General features: G+C 42.8%; 1 protein-coding gene across 2 annotated transcripts in view; it reads left to right on the top strand.

Moving 5' to 3' along the window:
• Positions 1-17,154: 17,154 nt before the first annotated feature.
• The window catches only part of OSBPL11 (oxysterol binding protein like 11), a 105,525-nt gene continuing 98,861 nt past the window's right edge, over positions 17,155-23,818 (top strand). The window contains exon 1 of one of the 2 annotated variants that reach the window (XM_066240653.1): positions 17,155-18,094. In XM_066240653.1, coding sequence (XP_066096750.1) covers positions 17,892-18,094 — 203 coding nt within the window. In that variant the 5' untranslated portion in view covers positions 17,155-17,891. The remainder of the gene's footprint in view (positions 18,095-23,818) is intronic. The other variant, XM_066240654.1, reaches the window with a different exon arrangement.

Raw genomic sequence — 23,818 nt, 5'->3', positions numbered from 1 at the left:
GACAAAGCTGAGGGACCAGAGGTCAGTTATGATACAGGGGTCCTTGGGTTACAACACAATTCTGCTCCTATGACAGTGACATAACCTGAATTTTGGTGTGAGTCAAAACATACCCTAGCCTCACACAAATGGAACACTTGCGCTTTTAACAGTCCACAATGACATAGTTAAGCGTACTGGGGGATGCCAACTCCCTTACTCATATTTCACATTACTGTATGTTTTTCCGCCATGTACAACCAAACTAGTTTGCCCATGCAGTTTGTAAGTATAATGCTAACGGTGTAAGTTGAAACACTCATGTCTCAATTTTTTAAAGTTTTTATGGGAGTGAGCATCATAAACTCAAAACGCCATATGTTGAGAGTGTTGTAACCCAAGGACCCCCTGTATTAGAGTTATGATAGCACAGGAGGATGGAACTTGAGACAAGCATAAGAATTATTTTTGAAGATTTTATTTATTGATTTTACAGAGAGGAGGAGAGAGAGAGAAAGGTAGTGGGGAGGAGGGGAGAGTGGAGTGGGAAACATCAACTTACAGTTGCTTCTTGTATGTGCCTTGACCAGGTAAGCCACAGCGTTCTAGGTCAATGCCTTACCCACTGCAGCGCCACAGGTCAGGCTTTTTTTAAAAAAGATTTTATTTATTGACTTATTTTATTTTATTATTATTATTTTTAGAGAGAAAGGTAGGGGTGGGGTGGGGTGACAAAAGCAGGAAGCATTAACCCATTGTTACTTCTCATATGTGCCTTGACCAGTCAAGCCAGCCTGGTGTTTTGAACTGGTGACTTTAGTATTCCAGGTTGATGCTTTGTCCACTGCGTCACCACAGGTCAAGCAGCATAGAAACTTTTGAGCACTGGATTAGGTCAGAACCATCCACAGGTTAGCATGTCACATAATAAAAACATTCTTTTATTTAAGAGAACAGAATATTCCTAAGAAGTATTATTTATTTATTTGGTTGTTTGTTTATTTATTTTTGTGACAGAGACAGAGAGAGAGACAGATAGGGACAGACTGACAGGAAGGGAGAGAGAGGAGAAGCCTCAATTCTTCGTTGTGGCACCTTAGTTGTTCATTGACACCTTGCTCAAGCCAGCGACCTTTGAGCTCAAGCCAGTGACCATGCGATCATGAGCCTATGATCCCACGCTCAAGCCAGGGACTCCGCGCTCAAGCTGGAGAGCCCACGCTCAAGTTAGTGAACCTGTGCTCGAGCTGGAGACCTCAGGGTTTAGAACATCGGTCCTCCGCATTCATCTGACACTCTATCCACTGTGCCACTGCCTGGTCAGGCTAAGAAGTGTCTTTAAACCATAGTGCTGGATCCATTTTTGACACAGGCACAGTGAAGGAGACACAACTTGAACCCACTTGATCTGCAACCATGCAGCACTTCAGTGTGAAATACCTCCTTGCCGTGGATGCTTGAAACAAATACCGTCTTCCTTGGTCCTCACTGTTCAAGAAACATGATTGCAGGGACTGTAATAGTCATCTGGCCCAGAAATCCTGCCAAATCTGCCTGAAAGCCAGTCTATGCCAACTCTAACAACGTTTCTGGGAAGGAGATTCTACAGGAGCCGAGGAGAACTGTTTCAAATGACTAATAACCTGTACTGAAAAAATATATAATTTTTCAAAGTTGTAGGAGAGAAAACTGGGAAAGAACATGGTATACTCAAAGCAGATTCAGCCAAAGATGTTTTAACTGCCTGCAGCTCTATTCTTAAGTTTAGATCATGGACAGGTCACTCTAAATCCCTCCCTTCACGTATCCCTTTTATCTCTGACTGATGGAAAAGAGAAGAGCCCAGTCCTCTTGACTGTGTTTACTTGTATGTTTCTCAAATATATGGAGAGATTTAGGACAGTAGATATCACCCTGTTTGAGCTCAGCCACTAACTTGTTGAGTGATTATTTAAAATATGGGCTGCTAGACCGTAGGGCAGGGAAATACTGGAGCCACAGGATTTCAGCTTAATCTCTTAAAACATCTTTTCGAATTAGATGGAGAAATACAAGCTGGATGAGAATGAACACAATGTACCACACCAAGGAGTTCTGATTGATTGGATTCATGTGAATCCAGGGGAAAGTCTCTGTCCTGGTGAAAATTTTGCCCACGAGCTAGATAAGTACAAGTGACCACCTGATGAATCTGCAGCCGATGTGAATGAAGCCAGAGGACGCAGTAAATGGAGAGGATGCAGGGATCAGAATACCAAGAGAGCTCATTAGGCTGGAGCAATGAGGAGAATTTAGCAAGATGGAAGTTAACAGGAGAAAAGCCAAATACCCAGGCACTAGGTGAGGGGCTGGGCTTTTCATAACACACATGTAAAGGATTTAAGACTTGAGTAACGTACAAGGGCAGAGAGATGTGCTAAGATGACTAAAGGCTGTATTTACAGAAGCATAATATCAAGAGTAAGGGAGGTAATTGACTTGATCCACTTTATGAAAGTCTGGCCACCTCTACAAGTTTCCTTTTCTAGGCACACCCTGTAAGATAACAAACACAAGGGGGTGTACAGGACAATAAAGACACTTGAAATCAAGTCTTAAAAGGAATTGAATATTTTATTTAGAATTGAAGATTTTTATTTAAAAAAAATTTATGTGACATGGTCTCTGTCTTGAAATACTTGGATCTCTGACAGGCAGATGTGAAATGAACTTGGGCCTTTTGGCAGGAACATTGTGCAAGGAAGCCATCCCTCAGAGAATGACAGAAGAGATGATATGCAAGGCCTCTTCCAGTTCAGACAGGCTGTGACCTTGGCCCCCTGGCATGTCACAGGATCCTCCTGTGTCTTATTTCCTCATCTATAAAATGATATCTAAGCAGAAGTCTGATCTTCAAACTCTTTCTGCTCTAACAGGCAGTGTTTCTGGATCTTTTTTCTTTGACTTTTTCCACAAGGTTCGGTAGAGATGAGAATTAGTTCATACATGTTTCCCAGGCTGCCTGCTTCCATTAAATGAGAGAAATGGAAGAAGTGTGTGCTGCTCTAGAAGGAGCTACATGAGGATAGAGAAGTTGCTGCTTTGGGTTGAATTATGTCCTCCAAAATTTACAGGAGTCATAGACACAAATGCTGAACAGAATCAGGTAAATGAATGCAGAAGGCCAGGTGGAAAGTGGAAGGTGACTATCTCCCCAAAGAGACAAACACTATTTCACTCCAACAGACCATTGCCAGGAAGGCCCAGTGAAATAAAATCTTTTGATTTGCTGTGTCCATTGTATTAAGCTGTATGGTGCCCAGTATCACTTAAAAAACTGTAGAGATGGTAGGAGGAGAAGCAAAGAACAAACTAGGAGAGAATTGACATGTTTATACAAGGGTCAAACGAGTCAGGAGATTGAGAAATGTAAGCAGGTAGAATGAAGATCCATTACCTGGCCTGTTGGCTCAGTGGTAGAACATCTGCCCGGCCTGTAGAAGTCCCAGGTTTGATTCCCAGTCAGGGCTCACAGGAGAAGTGACTGTCTGCTCCCCCTCTTTTTTTCTCTCTTTCTCTTCCCCTCCTGCAGTCATGGCTTGAGCAAAGTTGGCCCCAGGCACTGAGGATAGTTCCATGGCCAGGGCCTCAAGTGCTAAAATAGCTTGGTTGCTGAGCAATGGAGCTGCGGCCCAGCTGGGCAGAGTATCACCTGGTAAGGGCTTGCCAGGTGGATCCCAGTCAGGGCACATGCATGAGTCTGTCTCTGCCTCCATGCCTCTCACTTAATTAAAAAAAAAAAATTCCATTACCGTACTTCTCCAGGTATAAGACGCTCCCATGTATAAGATGCATCTTAATTTTGGAACCTGAAATTTGAAAAAAATGTATTACATAAACTTATTGAACTCAAGTTTTATTCATCATAAAATTAATACAACTCCTCATCACTGTCAAAACTCCCACCCATTAGCTTGTCCTATCTGTGTCTGATGACGAATTACTGTCTTCATATATTGCCTCGTCCTCAGCTCCATCTGTGGCATTTGAAGTGCCACAACCACTGTATAGGATGCACCCAGTTTTTAGACCCCAAAATTTTCAGAAAAGGGTACATCTTATACATGGGGAAATATGGTACTTAACTCTTGTAGTCATCAAGAGAAGATGATGAAAGTTTCAGTGCTTATCCAAGGGTTTGTAAGACCTGGTAGTAGCAGTTTTTCTACTTGAAATCCAGCAGTGTGCATGGGAAAATATCTTCTTAACCTAATTTGGGGCAAGGTTGTACTTAGATCTAGGTACAAACTAGGTCTAGAAATAACGTCATTCTATATATATTAAACAACCTAAATCTCATCATACAATCAATTATTTTGCTTAGAATCATTTTAAGTAAAATGGCTCCTCTTATGCTTAGAAAAAAGTCTGAATTTCTTGGCCTGTCACCTGATCCCTAACTACACCTCTAGACTCACTTTTTGTTATATCGTTTTGAGCTCTGGTCACTCCATCCTTCTGTCTGTCCCTGCCTGCCTGCCTGCCTGTCTCACTAAAATACATACATACATACATACATACATATATACATACATAAAAAACAAAATATAACAAAACAGAAAATAGACACCAGAGTGACATTGTACTCTATTTGAGTTTAGTATTTAGAAATCCAATGACAATGACCCTGGGGAAGAGCTGGTGGCTAGTGCATGTAAAGATGAGAGAATCTGATCCTTTGGCTAATGTGAGTGACATCACAAATGCCATCATCACAATTAAACACTGAGGCTGCTGGCTCTGAGGATAAAAGGGTGGTAAGATCAACTTTCTTTCAGAGCCAGCCCAGAACATACCATGAAGCTGGGGCCCACTGAATGCAGAGTCCTGGCCTGAACGCTGAGGGGAGAAGCCAGGCCAGGAGGGGATAAAGTATCTTGCTTTCTGAAAGGTCCCTCCCATCATTCCTTCATCCCACGGGCATTTACATGGACCTGATCTGCACCCGGCTGTGTTGGGTGCTCAGGGCCTAGTAATCTGCATTCTAGGTGCTCACAGCCTGACTTGAGGGTGAGGAGGGAGGAGTTCCTATATGAAAAAGATAATTTCTGTTCTTGTGTTATCCAAGACTGACATTAAAGACTTCATGTAAATATAAATATAATCCCACAGAGATCTGAAGCACAGAACACATAGCAGCTATCCAGCATCCTGGGGAGAAAGACTAAAAAGAGGACCCACGGCAAAACCATCAAATAGGCAACCCACCATCGATGTAGCCAGACCACTCCCAGTTCCCTATTGCCATGAGCCTGTCCTCAGTGTGGTAGCCCCGGGTCCCTTCCTGTTGCGCAGTTTTCTACTACTTCAGCATCCCAAGTGTCCTGTCACAGATGGCAAAGGGATTGAACTAAATCCATCTGTAACAGGGAAGAGCACCCTGTACCACTACCGCCAGGAATGGAGGTATTTTTCTAGGAGCCAATAAGCACACCAGTTAAAGCACTACCTCTCCCAATATCTCAAGTTTGAAACATGACCATTTTTTTTTTCCCCTGAAGCTGGAAACGGGGAGACAGTCAGACAGACTCCCACATGCGCTCGACCGGGAATCACCCGGCACGCCCACCAGGGGTAACGCTCTGCCCACCAGGGGGCGATGCTCTGCCCCTCCGGGGCGTCGCTCTGCCGAGACCAGAGCCACTCTAGCGCCTGGGGCAGAGGCCAAGGAGCCATCCCCAGCGCCCGAGCCATCTTTGCTCCAATGGAGCCTTGGCTGCAGGAGGGGAAGAGAGAGACAGAGAGGAAGGAGGGGTGGGGGTGGAGAAGCAGATGGGTGCTTCTCCTATGTGCCCTGGCCGGGAATTGAATCCGGGTCCCCCGCACACCAGGCCGACGCTCTACCTCTGAGCCAACTGGCCAGGGCCGAATCATGACAATTTTTAAAATTTTATTTTATTGATTTGAGAGAGAGAGAGGAAGGGAGAGACAAAAACATCCATCTGTTCCTGTTTGTGCCCTGACTGGGGATCAAACATGCTGCCTGTGCATACCAGGACAACGCTCTAGCAAACCCAGCCCTCTGGCCAGGGCAGAACATGACACTTCAGAACAGTTTTTCATGGAGGAAAGCCAGTAGTGGGATTCAAATAATTTAACAACCAGTTCTCTGCCCTAATGACCATTTTAAATATAAAAAAAAAGATATATAGAAAGGTAGTTTATTATTATTTAATGTGTTTAATACTTAAGTAAGAGTAATAAAAGGGGTACACAAAACTAGATTATGTTATGAGTTTTAAAATATTAATAAAAAAACATTAAATAATACCTGACAAAAACAATAAAGCTGTTATTAGAGATATTTCCATTTTGCTTCTTGATTGGCATCCTCACTTGCAATTTTTTTTCACCTATGAACGGAATGAATATTTCTTTGGGCGCTTAGAACATGCTTTTGCGCAGATGAACATTAAAAAAGTAATTTGTGATTTCCACATTGGGCAGCTGTCCAGGCGTCCACATTGGGCAGCTGTCCAGGAGCCCTGATGACAAGTGCTACTTTAACAACCAGCACTCAACCAAAAATTTTTGTGTTGCCAAACTCAACAAAAAATTAGGTATCAGTTCTGCCGAACCCATGTGAATTGGCTGAATCCCACCACTGGGGGAATCCAAATATTGTTGGGTATCTTTTCATTTGTTCATAGGTTGTCATTATTATTATTATTATTATTATTATTTTGAATATATATGAGAAGCACCATCTTTCAGTGCTTAGGACCACAAAGGTGCAATTCCTTCCCTGCCAGGGCCTGTATGTGCACATCTGAAGCCTCTGTCCAAACCACCACCCAGGGAGTTATTCTCAGGAGAGAGATTCAAAGTCACGCAGAGGCAGAGGGCAGGGAATGAAATGATGCTAAAACTTGCAAAATGAGAATTTAATCTGGATGGGTTTTCTCATAAAAGTTTACTTACTATCTAATGGTATTCCAATCTATACACTTTACGGACACTATTCCCGGGACATGTTCTATGTAAAAGGAGTTCTCTGGTCAAATATTTTTGGGAAATATTGTACGTTCCATCTGCTTTATGAAGATTTATAATGTACATTAGCATATTTAATTCTCCAAGAACTTCTGCAATAAAGAAACCAGTATAACCTGACAAGGCCGTGGCGCAGTGGATAGAGCAGGGGTCGGGAAAGTTTTTGGCTGAGAGAGCCATGAATGCCACATATTTTAAAATGTAATTCCGTGAGAGCCATATCCGACCCGTGTACATTATGCATTATCCAATAAAAATTTGGTATTGTCCCGGAGGACAGCTGTAATTGGCTCCAGCCACCCGCAACCATGAACATGAGTGGTAGGAAATGAATGAATTGTAATACATGAGAATGTTTTATATTATTGTTATTATTTTTTTATTAAAGATTTGTCTGCAAGCCAGATGCAGCCATCAAAAGAGCCACATCTGGCTCGCGAGCCATAGGTTCCTGACCCCTGGGATAGAGCATCGAACTGGGATGCAGAGGACTCAGATTTGAAACCCTGAGGTCAGTGGCTTGAGCACAGGCTCACTAGCTTGAGTGCAGGGTCGCTGTCTTGAGCATGGGGTCATAGACATGATCACATGGTCACTGGCTTGAGCAAGGGGTTACTTGCTCTGCTATGGGGCAACCTATCAAGGCACATATGAGAAAGCAGTCAATGGCTGCAATGAAAAATTAATGCTTCTCATCTTTCTCCCTTCCTGCCTGTCTGTCCCTATCTGTTGCTCTCTCTGTCTCTCTCTGTCACTGTCAAAGAAATTAGTGTAACTAAAAAAAATTTATGTCTTTCAGATATATCTAATCACACCAAGAAAAATTTAAAATCAATTATCATCTATTAATATTCTGCAGTAGTCCTGGTTGGATAGCTGGGTTAGTTAGAGCATCATTCTAATACACAGGTTCAATCCCCCGTTCAGGGCACATACAGGAACAGATGGATGTTTCTGTCTGTCTTTCTCTCCCTTAAATCAATATATAAAATACATCTCTATGTAATATTGAATGGAGAACATATTGAAAAGTGGTTAACCTGGTATTTCTTTTTATTTATTTACCTATTTTTTGGTGATGGAATGCAATTTTTTCAAGAGATTTTAGCACATGCCCTGTTAAGTAAATCAGTGTTCTTCTATCAACCAACTTATTTGATGGCAACAATAAATTTGCACACTGACCCCCAGGATTCATACCCATGTAATTTCACCATAAAGCATTAGTAATTGGCTTTTCTTTTGCCTCCTTTCCCATAGTATTCACCACTTGATGATGGAAAGGTCACGTGACTCCAGTTCACTGCATTTTTATGGGCTCCTGTCCGCAGAACACAACCTGCACTAGGCAAATGAGTCTAAAAAATGGACAAGGTGAACCCACCACATTGAAGGAAGATGTGTTCTCATTTTATAACGCAGTTTTAAGAGCTCATTTTACTGTCTATTGGGTATTTAAGCAAAACAGTTTTAGGTTCAATAGGGATTCAGGGGAGAGATACTGAGAGAAGCAAAGAATGCAAGGAAAAACATTTTATCAAAATCAGAGCACAGCAGCTACTCCATTCTCTCTTCCCCAATCTTCTTTCCTCCTTTCAAACAAAAGGTCTGAGTGTGTCTATTTCTTTTACTCCCACGGACACGCTTTGAGCTTGGCAGGAGAGTGTTCCCAGTGAAATGCTTGCTCCCTTGGAGCCCTTTCACTGAATCACCCCATTGGGATGGGAAATGGCTGACGGATCTGCCTAAGCTGGAGGTGGGGAGGAGGGGGCTCCTGGTTTATCGAAACCCTGCTTCACCACAGTAGAAGTAACATCTATTGTGAATGTGAACATATTTTCTTCTCAGAATTTTTCTTCCTTTTTCCTTCTTTCCTTAAAAAAAGAAAAAGAAAAGAAAAAAGGAAAGAAATTGTGAGTCCACAGCCTTATTCTCACAGTGTCTCTTGGGGTCAGTACTGCTCCCCTCTGCCCCGCCCCCAGGTTCTCTCCGGCCTGTCCTCTTCACTCCAGCTACCACAGCGGCAGGCTTATGGAGAAAGCAGGTCTCTTGTGCTTCAGGAGAATAAATCACCCTCCCCAATTCTGTACATCAGGCTTAGAAAGAGAAAATGAAAATAGCCAACATTTCCCTAGCTGAGCAGCTCAGTTGATTAGGGTGTTGTCCTGATACATCAAGGTTGCAGGTTCAATGCCCGGTCAGGGCACATGCAAGAATCAATGAATAAGTGCATAAATAGGTGGAATAACAAATCGATATTTCTCTTTCTCTCCCTTCCTCTCTCTAAAAATAAATATATATATATTAAAAAGTAGTAAGCATTTGTTTAGCACAGACTAGAAACTAGGTACTGTGATAAACACTTTCTATGTATTTTATGTCATTCTGTTTCCAATTTACAGATGAGATAACAGTCTCACCAAGGTAAGTAACTTGCTCAAGATCACATACATGAAGTGGTAAGGATTTGAAGGCTGATGACAAAGTTCACACTCTTACCCACTGTAGTAAATTCATTCACATGTTCAATGAATGCAGTAGGCAATGTTCAAGAACTAGAGATTCAGGAGTGGGGAAAAAAGCAAGGACTCATAAAATGCACAAGAAAGCACATAATGTCAGGGACTATGAAAAAAATAAAAACAGGATAATTGGGGTGAAGAGTAATGGGGGGCTGCTACTCTACACAGAGTGGGCCGGGAAGGCCTCCGTGAGGGGGTGACCCTAGAGCGAAGCTTTCCCTCTGCAGCCGGATATTCACCCTGGTCTCCAGAAGCTGGCGATTTCAGGTAATGTTCCTGGGACTGCGTTTCATTTGGGAGACAAAGCTGGCATTCTCCTACAGAAATATGTTGGATATCTTTAAAAATATACTGCTTGGTGTGTTTTCAGAGATGTCAGCAAAAACATGACCTCACCAGATACAGCACTTTGTATAATAACAATGGCCAAGAGTAGCTGGGAACTTACCATGTCATTAATAAGACGTGGGTCTAGGTGGTCTACACGTATCAATTTGTTTAATGCTGCAATCACTCAAACAGGGAGCTTGCCTTAGTCAGTTCTAACTGCCGTAATGAAATACAATAAACAAGAGAAATTTCTTTTCTCATAATTCTGAAGGCTAGAAGTCCAAGATCCAGCATGGATGGTTCTGTTGAGAACTCTCTTCCTGGCTTGTAGGTGGCCTTCTTGAGACCTCACATGGTGGGGATGGTGGGAGGCAGGAGAGCTCAATCTATGATATCTCTTCTTTTTTTTCCTTTAATATATTCTTTTTAAAAATATTGTTTTTAGCCTGACCAGGTGGTGGTGCAGTGGCTAGAGCATTGGACTGGGATGCAGAGGACCCAGGTTCAAGACTCCGAGGTCACCAGCTTGAGCGCGGGCTCATCTGGTTTAAGCAAAGCTCATCAGCTTGGACCCAAGGTCGCTGGCTTGAGCAAGGGGTTACTCAGTCTGCTGAAGGCCCACGGTCAAGGCACATATGAGAAAGCAATCAATGAACAACTAAGGTGCTATAATGAAAAACTGATGATTGGTGCTTCTCATCTCTCTCCGTTCCTGTCTGTCCTATCTATCCCTCTCTCTGACTCTCTGTCTCTGTAAAAAAAAAAAAAAAGAAAAAGAAAAAAAATATATATATAGTTTTTAGAGAGAGGAGAGAGGGAGAGAAAGGTGGGGTAGGAGAGGAAAGCAGCAACTCATAGTACTTGCTTTTCGTACAAGCCTTGACTGGGCAAGCCCAAGGTTTCGAACCAATGACCTCTGCATTCCAGATTGACACTTTATCCATTGTGCCACCATAGGTCAGGGGCTGTCTCTTCTTATTAGGACACGAATCCCATCACGGGGGACACCTCATCTAAACCTAATTATCTCTCAAAGTCCCATCTCCAAATACCATCAATTTAGGGATGAGGGCTTCAACATAGAATTTTAGGGGAACACAATTTAACCCATATCAGAAATGTTACTATTATGCCCATTTTACAAATGAAGAAACAGGTACAAACAGCTTAGATAACTTGCCTAAGGACACACACAGTAGAATCAGTATCCAAGCATTGTCAGTCTGACCTTGGAGCCCATGTACTTGAATACTGTACTATGTCGCCTCTCTCCATGTGGAAGGATGCAATGACCCATCATTTAGCCAGATTGCTGGAAAAAGTACCACAGATTCTCTACAGAGATGAATGTATTCTTGAAAGCTTTAAAAAAAGTGCACTATAAAATCTTCCTTGTTCAAATCATATGCTTTCCCTTATCCTTAGATATTGAATCAAATAGACTCAGACCCTACTATACAACAACATAAAAAGATTTTGCACCTGACCTGTGGTGGCGCAGTGGATAAACCATCAACCTGGAAACACCGAGGTTGCCGGTTCAAAACCCTGGCTTGCCTGGTCAAGGCACATATGGGAGTTGATGCTTCCTGCTCCTCCCCCCCTCTCTCCCCCTCCTCTCTAAAATGAAAAAAAAAAAAAAATTTGCTTAAAAAAAGAAAAAGACATGTATCCAAGCAACGACCCTGGCTCTGATTCTGTGAGCACCATGTAGCCTTCTAGAAATAATTTAGCTTATCCTGTGGAGTGACTTACACAGAATGAGCTAACACTCAAACTGGAGTGCCATGGACTGTATTTTTCCTTAATTAACACCTGTCTTTCCAGTTCCAATATCAGTCTGTTTGTTTAACATGAGCCACTCCCCAAATCTCTTCACCACCAGAGAAATTACAAAATAGTTTCTGGGTCTCTAAAACTGAAGCCTTTTCTGCACTCCTCTTTGGGTTGGCATGTTCCTCCTTTACACCTCTATTGCTCCAATGAAGGCATCCACTCACAAGGCTTCTTTTTCCTTGATTGGAGTTTGAATGATCATGGCTTAAAGTGGCTTGCTTCTACTGCTGGCTGACCTCATTGATTACATAGAGATCCTCATCTCACCCAGTACTGAACTATAACAGAATAACCCTAAATTCTATAGATGATATATATTACAGTAGCTATTACAACAGCTTCCACACCACTTTTCCTTGGACAGAGTTAGAAATTTATTCCATAAATAATGAAAGGACTTTGGAGGTTTCTAAGTTTCAAAGGAGCATGTTGATTTAGTCATGATCTGGGACATATGTAGAACAGAGGGGAAGTGGAGAGGTCTGTAGGAACATTATTGCACTATGGCAAATCCAATCTATTTGCAGCACTGTAGCTACCCAACCCTACCACCTCCACACAGTTTGTATCATTTACTTCTATCTCGAATGCCAATACCGGCTTAGTCCAAGGCGTTATCGCTTCTCTCCTCATTTCCTGTAATAGTCTCCTAACTAGTCTCCCTGCATCCTCTTTTTGTCTCGCTAAAATCAATTCTCTATCTGGCAGCTAGAGAATTTATTTATTAATTTTTTAAAATTTATTTATTGAGAGAGAGAAAAGGGGGGAGGAGCAGGAAGCATCAATTCCCATATGTGCCTTGACTGGACAAGCCCAGGGTTTCAAACCAGTGACCTCAGTGTTCCAGGTCTCAGCTTTATCCACTGAGCCACCACAGGTCAGGCAAGAATTTATTTTTTTTAATAATAGCATTATTTTTGTGTTATTCACCTACCATACACTTACAATTTAAAGTATACAATTAAGTGAATTTTAGTATATTCATATTCACATGATTGTGCAACTATCACTACTGTCTAGTTTTTTGTTTTTTTTTACAGAGACAGAGAGTGAGTCAGAGAGAGGGACAGATAGGGACAGACAGACAGGAACAGAGAGAGATGAGAAGCATCAATCATCAGTTTTTCGATGCGACACCTTAGTTGTTCATTGATTGCTTTTTCATATGTGCCTTGACTGTGGGGCTACAGCAGACCAAGTAACCCCCTGCTTGAGCCAGCGACCTTGAGTCCAAGTTGGTGAGCTTTGCTCAAATCAGATGAGCCTGCACTCAAGCTGGCAACGCTGGCGACCTCGGGGTCTCGAACCCAGGTCCTCCACATCCCAGTCCAGCGCTCTATCCACTGCGCCACTGCCTGGTCAGGCACTACTATCTAATTTTAAAACACTTTCATTACCTCTCAGAAAATCCCATATTCGGCCCTGGCCGGTTGGCTCAGCGGTAGAGCGTCGGCCTGGCGTGCGGGGGACCCGGGTTTGATTCCCGGCCAGGGCACATAGGAGAAGTGCCCATTTGCTTCTCCACCCCCACCCCTCCTTCCTCTCTGTCTCTCTCTTCCCCTCCCGCAGCCGAGGCTCCATTGGAGCAAAGATGGCCCGGGTGCTGGGGATGGCTCCTTGGCCTCTGCCCCAGGCGCTAGAGTGGCTCTGGTCGCGGCAGAGTGACGCCCCGGAGGGGCAGAGCATCGCCCCCTGGTGGGCAGAGCGTCGCCCCTGGTGGGCGTGCGGGGTGGATCCCGGTCGGGCGCATGCAGGAGTCTGTCTGACTGTCTCTCCCCGTTTCCGGCTTCAGAAAAGTACAAAAAATAAAAAAATAAAAAAGAAAATCCCATATTCATTTAGAATTCACTCTCCATTCCTTCTTCCTTCAAGCCCCTGGCAGCCAGGAATCTATTTTCTGCCTCTATAGAATTGCCTATTCTGGACTTCTCATAGAGATAGAATCACACAATACATAGCTTTTTGTGTTTTGCTTCTTTCACTTTTCATTTCTTTTTATGACCAAATAATATTTCATTGTACAGATATACCACATTTGCATTTCTACCAGCAGTGTATGACGGTTCCAATTTCTCCACATCCCTCATCAATATTGATTATTGTAAAAAAAACAACACATTGATTATGGACTATCTTTTGGCTTACAGTCATCCTAGTGTGTATAAAATGCTATCTCATTGTGGTTTTAATCTGTTATTTCTTTGATGACTAATGATGTTGAGAATCTCTCTTTTAAAAAATTTTTACTTATTAATGGATTTAAGAGAGAGAGGAAGGGAGGGGATGAGAGAGAGAAACATCAATTTGTTCTTCCGCTTATTTACGCATTCATTGGTTGATTCTTGTATATGCCTTGAGAGGATCAAACTCGCAAACTGGTGTATTAGAATGACACGCTAACCAACTGAGCTACGGGGCCAAGGCCAATGTTGATAATCTTCATGATTTATTTACCTTTTGTATATCTTCTTTGGAGAAATATCTTTGTAGCTCCTTTACTTATTTTTTAAATTGGCTTACTTATTTTCTTTTTAAATTGAATTTATTGGGTGACATTGGCTAATAGACATTTATTCATGAGTTTTCAGAGCTCTTTACATAGTCTAGATATGTTCCTTATCAGATATATGGTTTGTAAATATTTTTTCCATTTTTTTTTCTTTTTGTGACAGATACAGAGAGAGGGACAGATAGGGACAGACAGACAGGAAGGGAGAGAGATGAGGAGCATCAATTCTTCATTGTGGCACCTTAGTTGTTCATTGATTGCTTTCACATCTGTGCCTTGACTGTAAGGCTACAGCAGAACGAGTGACCCCTTGCTCAAGCCAGTGACTTTGGGTTCAAGCTAGCGACCTTGGGGTTATGTCTATGATCCCACACTCAAGCTCAAGCTGGCGAACCCACACTCAAGCCAGAGATATTGGGGTTTTGAACCTGGGTCCTCTGCGTTCCAGTCCAATGTTCTATCCACTGTCACTACCTGGTCAGGTTTTTTTTCTCATTTTTATTTTTATTTTATTTTTTATTTATTCATTTTTAGAGAGGAGAGGGAGAGACAGAGAGAGAGAGAGAGAGAGAGAGAGAGGAGAGACAGAGAGAGAGAAGGGGGGAGGAGCTGGAAGCATCAACTCCCATATGTGCCTTGACCAGGCAAGCCCAGGGTTTCGAACCGGCGACCTCAGCATTTCCAGGTCCACGCTTTATCCACTGCGCCACCACAGGTCAGACTTTCTCATTTTTATGAGTTGTTTTTGCACTTTCCGTATGGTATTATTTAGAGCACAAAAGTTTTTAATTTCAACGAAGCCCAATTTATCTGTTTTTTTCTTTTGTCAGTTATACTTTGGTCTCCTATCTAAGAAGGCTTTGCCTAACTCCAGGTCATGGAGATTTACTCCTACGTTTTTCTTATAGTTTTGGCTCTTACATTCATGTCTTTGATCCGTTTTGAGTTAATTTTTGTATATGATGTGGGGTAGAAGTCCAATTTCACTCTTTTGTATATGTATATCCAGTTGTCTCAGCACCATTTGTTGAAAAGACTAGAGTATTTTTAAAATATAGGTTGGCGCCCTGGCTGGCCTACTAAGTTGGTGAGAGAGTCATCTCAGTAGCCAAGGCTGAGGATTTGATTCCACGTCAGGGCACATATATGAATGCATGAATACCATTATTCCCCACGTATAAGATGCACCATTTTTCAAAAAATTTGGGGTCTAAAAACTGGGTGCGTTTTATACAGTGGTTGTATTTTTTTTTTTACTTACATTTTCCACTCTTTCCGCGCTTGTTTTTGAGCTCATTGTTGAAGACAGTGATTCCTCGTCAGACACAGATGAGGACAAGCTAATGGATGGGAGCTTTGACAGTGATGAGTTGTATAAATTTTATGATGAATAAAACTTGAGTTCAATAACTTTATATGATACATTTTTTCCCCAAATTGTGGGCCCCAAAATTAAGGTGTGTCTTATACATGGGGAAATATGTGGAGCAACAAGTTGATGTCTCCCTCTCTCTCTCTTCTCCCTTGCTCCTTGCTCTTTCTCTAAAATCAATTTTAAAAAATCACCTAGTCAACCACTGTTACTTGATAGAGGCAAAAACCAGTATCTAGAGCAGGGGTTGGGAACCTTTTTGGGTGAGAGAGCCATGAACACCACATATTTTTAAATATAATTCTGTGACAGCCATACAACGACCCGATCAGTATACATTATGCATTATCCAATAAAAATTTGGTGTTGTCCCAGAGGACAGCTGTGATTGGCTCCAGCCACGTGCAACCATGAACATGAGCAGTAGGAGAATGTTTTATATTTTTAACATTTTTTTATTAAAGTTTTGTCTGCTGGCCAGATGCAGCCATCAAAAGAGCCACATCTGGCCCTGGCCGGTTGGCTCAGCGGTAGAGCGTCGGCCTGGCGTGCAGGAGTCCCGGGTTCGATTCTCTGCCAGGGCACACAGGAGAAGCACTCATCTGCTTCTCCACCCCTCCCCCTCTCCTTCCTCTCTGTCTTTCTCTTCCCCTCCCTCAGGGGAGGCTCCATTGGAGCAAAGATGGCCCCGGGGCGCGCTGGGGATGGCTCTGTGGCCTCTGCCTCAGGCGCTAGAATGGCTCTGGATGCAACAGAGCGACGCCCCAGAGGGGCAGAACATCGCCTGCTGGTGGGCAGAGCATCGCCCGCTGGTGGGCAGAGCATCGCCCCTGGTGGGCGTGCCGGGTGGATCCCGGTCGGGCGCATGCGGGAGTCTGTCTGACTGCCTCCCCGTTTCCAGCTTACGAAAAATGGGAGAAAAAAAAAAAAAAAAGAGCCACATCTGGCTCGCAAGCCATAGGTTCTGGATCCCTGATTTAGAGGGTGAAAAAGGGTTTCTGTCATGAATGGTGATCCTTGTTCCAGGTGCCTGAAAAATAAGTAAATAAATAAGGTGAAAAATTTGTTTGGGGTCAGAAAGCGTACAGTAACTTTTGTTCTGAGAGCTCCCAATATTCACAGCAGTGAATATTTCTTTTTCATTTGTAACACTTATTTGCCTTATTTCAATGCCATGTATTTGTTGCAAAATTACTAAAATGAGGTAGAATATTTTTGCAATTTCTGGTAGAAATGGCATTATTTTACTAAGTTTTCTTCCTAAAATGCCTGAAATGGAACCTCGAATAGAAGGATAGAACCTGTTAGGAAGGCCGGAAGTCACAGTCCACAAAGGCTCTATCTCCAACCACTCCTTTGTTTCTCCCTCCGGGGCTGTCCCACTTCCTTCTCCCTCCTTCCGCCGCACCCTCAGTCTTGTGCTCTTTTTCCCCCATCAGCCCCCTCAGTGCCGCTACCCACCCGGAGGCTCCACCCCCTTCAGGGCCGCCTGCCCTTCTCCAAGATGGCGCAAGAGCTTCTGCTCTAGGGAAGTGAGCTCACGCTACTCCGGAAGGGAAGGCGGGGAGCAGGCAAGGGGGTGGGTGACCCACCGTAGGGCTGTGGGTGGGGCGGCGGCAGTGGCTGTGATTCTCACGTTGGGGAGCGGAGGGCAAGCGAGGGACTGGCTCGCCTCTACGAACCCAGTTGAGGGCCCAGGACCGGGTGTGTTGCAGGAAGTCGCCTCGAGCGGCTGGCATCTGGCCGAAGGGGAGGCGGCCCTGGGAGCCGGCGTTCCGCCCCCGGCGGCCTCCTTCCCGGACCCTCCTGGGCAGCGCGCGGGCGCCCCCAGCTCAGTTTTGGGGGCTGCGGCGGGAACCGCCGAGCGGGCTGGACCGTACCCACCCCCACCCCCCGTAAGACCCCGCTGGAGAAGAGGGAGCGCGGCGGGTCAGCCTCTGAGCTCAGAGGTCAGGCCGCTGGTCCCCGTCCCCGGCTCCTCGTCCTTCGCCCAGCCCTTTTGGCAGGTGTCCGCGACCTCCTCGCGTTGCTTCTGCTTCTCCTTCGACTATACCACCAAATCCTGTCAGCGTGATTTTTCTCCCTTGCTTTGTTGGTAGGAGATACATGTTTAAAGGGTCGCTGTCCTTCTCTCTAGCCCTGCCCTCTTAAAAGTTTTCCTTCAGTGGGAATGCTTGTATTCCTTCCCTGGATTTTTTGATGGTACCCACTCCAGCCACCGTCTGACTTAGCGCGTGGGCTCACCTTTAGATCCGATCTTAAAAATTACCCACAAAACGACAGAGCTGCTCTCTCCGCCCAAGAAAGGCAGATGGACTTTGGAGTTAAGATGCAAGGGGGTGAACCAGGGTCAACTGTGAAAGTCTCCGAGAGCGAAGGCAAGCTGGAGGGCCTGGCCACAGCGGTGACCCCGAACAAGAACAGCAGCAACAGCAGCTGTGGGGGTGGGATCAGCAGCAGCAGCAGCAGCAGCAGTAGCAGCCGCGGAGGCAGTGCAAAAGGCTGGCAGTACAGGTAAGGCCCTTTCTCCAAGGTGATTTCCGGAGGTGGGGGTGGAGGTGGGTATGCTGGAGTCGCGTTCCTGCAGCTATTGGAAGGTAAAGTTTATCTACTGACTTCCAGGAGCAACTAACTTCATTTGGATCCGTGATTACATCTTTCATTAGCAAGATTTAATTCATTCATTCATCTGCTCAACAGGTATTTATTGAGGCGGCCAATTGGAGAATACATAAATGTATCATTGAACTTCTCCAACCCTCGAGTTTCCCCTTCCTCTGATTTAATTCTGTACTAATTTTTGTTCCTGTTTGTGTTGCAATTTGTTTACAAGCCTGCCACCTCTGCTTAACTGTAAGGGCTTGGGCTGTTTAACTCAGCTTTCTTCAGAAGCTAGCAAATACTAGGTGCATCAAAACGTGTTTGTCGAGTGAGTGAATGAAATGATTGAATCAGAAAGATTCTTGCTCTCCTGGTGTTTGTGACTTAAAAGGGGAGATGCACATAAATAATTTTAATACAAAGGCAGAGGTACAGAAGCTAACTGCCTCTGATACTAAACCAGTGAGCCTGGAGGGTTTCACTTTGAGTTGATCAGGCCACTTACAAGATCTCGGTCTTGATGAGAAATTCTGCATTTGTTAATTTTTATTAATCTAAATGAAAAGCTTAAAGAATGGGAAGAGAATCCTGGAGAAGCAACAATAGTTTTGTTTTTGTTCTTTGATATATGAGATATAGGGGGATATACCCTTCCAGAATCTTAAGAATGAATGAAATTAGGATATTCCATGGTATTGGAATTAAAGGCAGAGGTAATGAATTCTTCAATTTTGTCCGACTTTAGTCCTTTTTAGCTCTTGTGTTGGTTGTAGTTGTCAAATTTGTGTGAAACTCAAGAGACATTAAAGTCAAGATTTTGTGAAGGGTATACATTTTTCATGGATAATATTCAGAGGTGCATGACCAAATTAACATATATAGAAAAAAGTGTAGGTTAGAACTTTTATTGGTAAATGATTTAAGACAGGCAAGTATTTTTACTGAGAGGTGTCTAGGCCCACTTTTTGGATTAGCATGTTAACATTTTTTTGTTTGTGGTTTAAGACTAACCATCAATCATCAATTTCTTGGCATGGATAATTTTGATATGACTTAAGAAAGCAAAATAAATATTCCTTGTAGCCAGAGGTCAATTTTCTGACATCCTTAACTCTTTTTGAAACCTAGTCTCAACTGAATGGAAGGAAGAGGGAAACAAGTTTCTTAGAAGCACTGGGGAGAGTTGTTATAAAGCCATGCACTTTACTTTCATTCAGAACTTTAATATCCATTTGCTTAGGGTATTAGTTGATGGTTACATAATTTTCAAACTAGTATCAGTTGGAAGCATAAATGAAAATGGTTATCATGGGAAATGTGCAGAGAAAATGGCAACTGACAATGTAGGACAGTCAAAGAAAATTTGGAAAATTAACATGCAGGCTCAGGTATATTACTTCCTAGTACAGTAATCATGGTCACAATGACAGTAAGTCGTCCAGTAAAGTACATTCTGTTTAAGATAGCTAAAATTTTAAAACTGTCTGGAAAATTTAGTTATGTGTAACTCTTCCCCAAAGATATAGTATAGATAAATAAGGTATTACTATATTTACATACTGACATATATTTTTATTTTCTTGAGGCTTGTCTAAGGCTATCCTTCATCCTAGCACTCAGTCTAACTCAGGGGTCTGGAACCTACGGCTCACGAGCCAGATGTGGCTCTTTTGATGGCTGCATCTGGCCAGCAGACAAATCTTTAATAAAAAAAATAATAACGTTAAAAATATAAAACATTCTCATGTATTACAATCCATTCATTTCCTACCGCTCATGTTCATGGTTGCGGGTGGCTGGAGCCAATCACAGCAGTCCTCCGGACAACACCAAATTTTTATTGGATAATGCTTAATGTACACGGGTCATTGTATGGCTCTCATGGAATTACATTTTAAAATATGCGGCGTTCATGGCTCTCTCAGCCAAAAAGGTTCCCGACCCCTGGACTAATTTATCCCTTTGTCCTTTAGGAGAAACAGTTTTCTCCATTGTCTTCCCTGGGTTCTTCACCTCAGGATCTAAATCTCTAGACTTTTTTTAATTTTTATTTTTTTTACAGAGACAGAGAGAGAGTCAGAGAGAGAAATAGACAGGGACAGACAGATAGGAACAGAGAGAGATGAGAAGCATCAATCATTAGTTTTTCGTTGCAACACCTTAGTTGTTCATTGATTGCTTTCTCGTATGTGCCTTGACCGCAGGCCTTCAGCCGACCAAGTAACCCCTGCTTGAGCCAGCGACCTTGGGTCCAAGCTGGTGAGCTTTGCTCAAACCAGATGAGCCCGTGCTCAAGCTGACAACCTCCGGGTCTCGAACCTGGGTCCTCTGCATCCCAGTCTAATGCTCTATCCACTGTGCCACCGCCTAGTCAGGCAAAGTCTCTAGACTTTTAAAAACAACAATAATAATAAAAACTCAGCCTAATTCTTTCCTCTTAAAAAGCAGTTTGTACTCACTGCCGCCTCTGTTTCTTTGACCGTCATTTGTTGCTTACCCCATCACAGTTGGCTCTGTCCTCACAAAGGATATGCATGAAGAACAAGGGATGTTTTTAGATTCTTATTCCAATTGATTTCTCTAAGTATATCTGTTATAATTTTTTTCTTGACTTAATTTTTTTTTAAAATATTGATTCGAGAGAGAGAGAGACAGAGAGAGAAACATCAATTTGTTGTTCCACCTATGTATGCACTCATTGGTTGATTCTCATATGTGCCCTGACCAGGGATCAAACCTGTAACTTTGGTATATTGGGATGATTCTCTAACCCAGTGGTCCCCAACCCCGGGCTGCGGGTCATTTGGTACCGGTCCGCAGAGAAAGAATAAATAACTTACATTATTTTTGTTTTATTTATATTTAAGTCTGAACAATGTTTTATTTTTTAAAAATGACCAGATTCCCTCTGTTACATATGTCTAAGACTCACTCTTGATGCTTATCTCAGTCACGTGATACATTTATCCGTCCCACCCTAGAGGCCGGTCCGTGAAAATATTTTCTGACATTAAACCGGTCCCTGGCCCAAAAAAGGTTGGGGACCACTGCTCTAACCAACTGAACTACCAGCTGAGGGCCTTTTCTTGACTTTTTTGATATTGCTTTCTCTTGATTTCTCCTCTATTCGTCTGACTGTTCCTTTCTCAGTTCTTTGCTTGTCTCTTTTCCTTTGAAGGTTGGTATGATAGATACTGCATCCTCTTCTCTTCTTTTTTTTTTAGAGACAGAGAGAGTCAGAAAGAGGGACAGATAGGGACAGACAGACAGGAAGGGAGAGAGATGAGTAGCATCAATTCTTCCTTGCAGCATCTTAGTTGTTTGTTGACTGTTCATTGATTGCTTTCTCATATGTGCCTTGACTGGGGTGCTACAGCAGAGCAAGTGACCCCTTGCTCAAGCCAGTGACCCTGCGCTCAAGCTGGTGAGCCCGTGCTTAAGCTTATGAGCCCATGCTCAAGCCAGCGACCTCAGGGTTTTGAACTTGGGTCCTCCTCATCCCAGTCTGACGCTCTATCCACCTCGCTACCACCTGGTCAGGCCATCGTCTTCTCTTCTTATGCTGCATGTTTTATTTCTTATTTCATTCTCTTCCATGGCTTTAGCTCTTTTTTTGGAACTTGAGAGCCATATATCCAGCTGCTTACCTGTAATTTGCCTCCCATTTAAAAAAAATATATTTTATTGATTGATTTTTAGAGGGGGGTGAGAGAGAAACATCAACTCATAGTTGCTTCACTTTAGTTGTTCATTGATTGTTTCTCATATGTGCCTTTACCAGGCAAGCCCAGGCTTCGAGCTGGCGATCTCAGTGTTCTAGGTCTATGCTCTATATTCTGCACCACCACAGGTCAGGCACTACTACTGTCCCATTTTTAAAATGGAACTTTCAAGTAATCTCATGGAGTGGTTGAAATTTAGTAAAGATTCTGTGGTTTGACCTTGCAGACTTAGAAACTTAATCAGCATAATGTTTTCAAATTTCATAAATGTAGCATGAATCATTATTTTATTCCTTTTTATGGCTGAATAATATTCCATTATAGGAATATAGCACATTTTACTTAACCATTCATCAATTGATGGACATTAGGGATGTTGCCATCTTATGGCTATTATGAAGCGCTGTGAACATTTGTGTTCAAGTTTTGTGTGGGAATATGTTTTCATTTCTCTTAGGAATATAGGAAGTCCTTGAATAATACCATTTGTCATGTCGATAAGATGCTGTAGGAATTTAACTCTTGTTTAAAACAGCCTATGATAAATTGGTTTCGTCATCATTTTGCTTAGAGTCACAATACCTATGGATGACATTAAGGAGGACTTACTGTATGTCAGAGTGGAATTGTTTAACTCTACACTTAACTTTTTGAGGAACTGACAGCCCGTTTTACAAAGTAGCTGCATCGTTTTTACATTCTTACCAGCAGTGTATGAGGGTTTTTTGGTGGTTTGTTTTTAGCTAAAGAGAGAAAGGGAGCGAGCAAGAGAGAGAGGAAGGGAGAGAAATATCAACTCATAGTTGTGGTACTTTAGTTGTTCATTGATTGCTTCTAATATATGCCTTGACTGGAGGGCTCCAGCTGAGCCAGTGACCCCTTGCTCAAGCCAGAGACCTTGGGATCATGTTGATGATCACACGCTCAAGCTGGCGACCCTTGAGCTTAAGCTGGAGAGCCTGTGCTCAAGCCGGCAACCTCAGGTTTCGAACCTGGGACCTCAGCTTCCCAGGTCAACACTCTATCCACTGTGCCTCCACTGATCAGGCTAAGGTTTTAATTTCTTCACATTCTCAACAACACTTGTTATTGTCTGTCTTTTTTTTTTTTTTTAGAGCGAGAGAGATAGGAAGGGAGAGAAAAAGTGGGAAGCATTAACTTGTTGTTGCTTTAACTTTAGTAGTACATTAAACTCCTCATATGTGTCTTGAATGGGCCACCAGGCTATGCCAGTGTCCCCTTGTTTAAGCCAGCGCCCTTGGACTTTTCATACCAGCACCTTTTGGACTCAAGCTGGCGAGCTTTGGGACCACTGCATTAGAAGATTGGTAGACCTTGGTGATTGACTGGGTGGATGGTAGTAGTGAGATAAGGAAATTGGCCATACTGATCCAGACTCGAAACTTTGGAAAGTCGGCTGGAGAAGAAGATTTTGGGAGTCAAATGATGCATTTGGTTTTAGATACATTGAGCTTAAGTTGCCAGAATGGTTAAGTGTTGTATCCATCCATACCTTAGACATATAGAGCATTAGAAATGTGGATAATTGCCTTTATAGTATCTAGAATGTTTTCACTTCTGTTATATTTAAACTTCATCACAGTTCTTTAGGGTATGGTTATCCACATTTTACAGTTAAAGAAAATGGAAGTCAAAATGAGTTGGCCAAAGTTACATAGCTAGTAAATAGAAGAACTTTTATTCCTAGGTAGATATTTACATGGAGGTATTAAAAGTAGACAAGCTCTCTAAAGGAAAGAATAATTATTAATACTTCATTTAGGCCATGGCGGTTCCATCATTTACTAGTGTTCTAATTCATGTAGCAAGCATTTTTGAGCCTCTATCATGTGTGAAGCCCTCTGAGCCCGTGGGATCATATTGATGTGTAAAGCCTAGCAATGGAAACTAGGGA

This window comes from Saccopteryx bilineata, chromosome 8 (assembly GCF_036850765.1).
Source record: "Saccopteryx bilineata isolate mSacBil1 chromosome 8, mSacBil1_pri_phased_curated, whole genome shotgun sequence".
Classification (NCBI taxonomy): domain Eukaryota; kingdom Metazoa; phylum Chordata; class Mammalia; order Chiroptera; family Emballonuridae; genus Saccopteryx; species Saccopteryx bilineata.
This window is presented reverse-complemented; position numbering and strand designations above follow the sequence as displayed.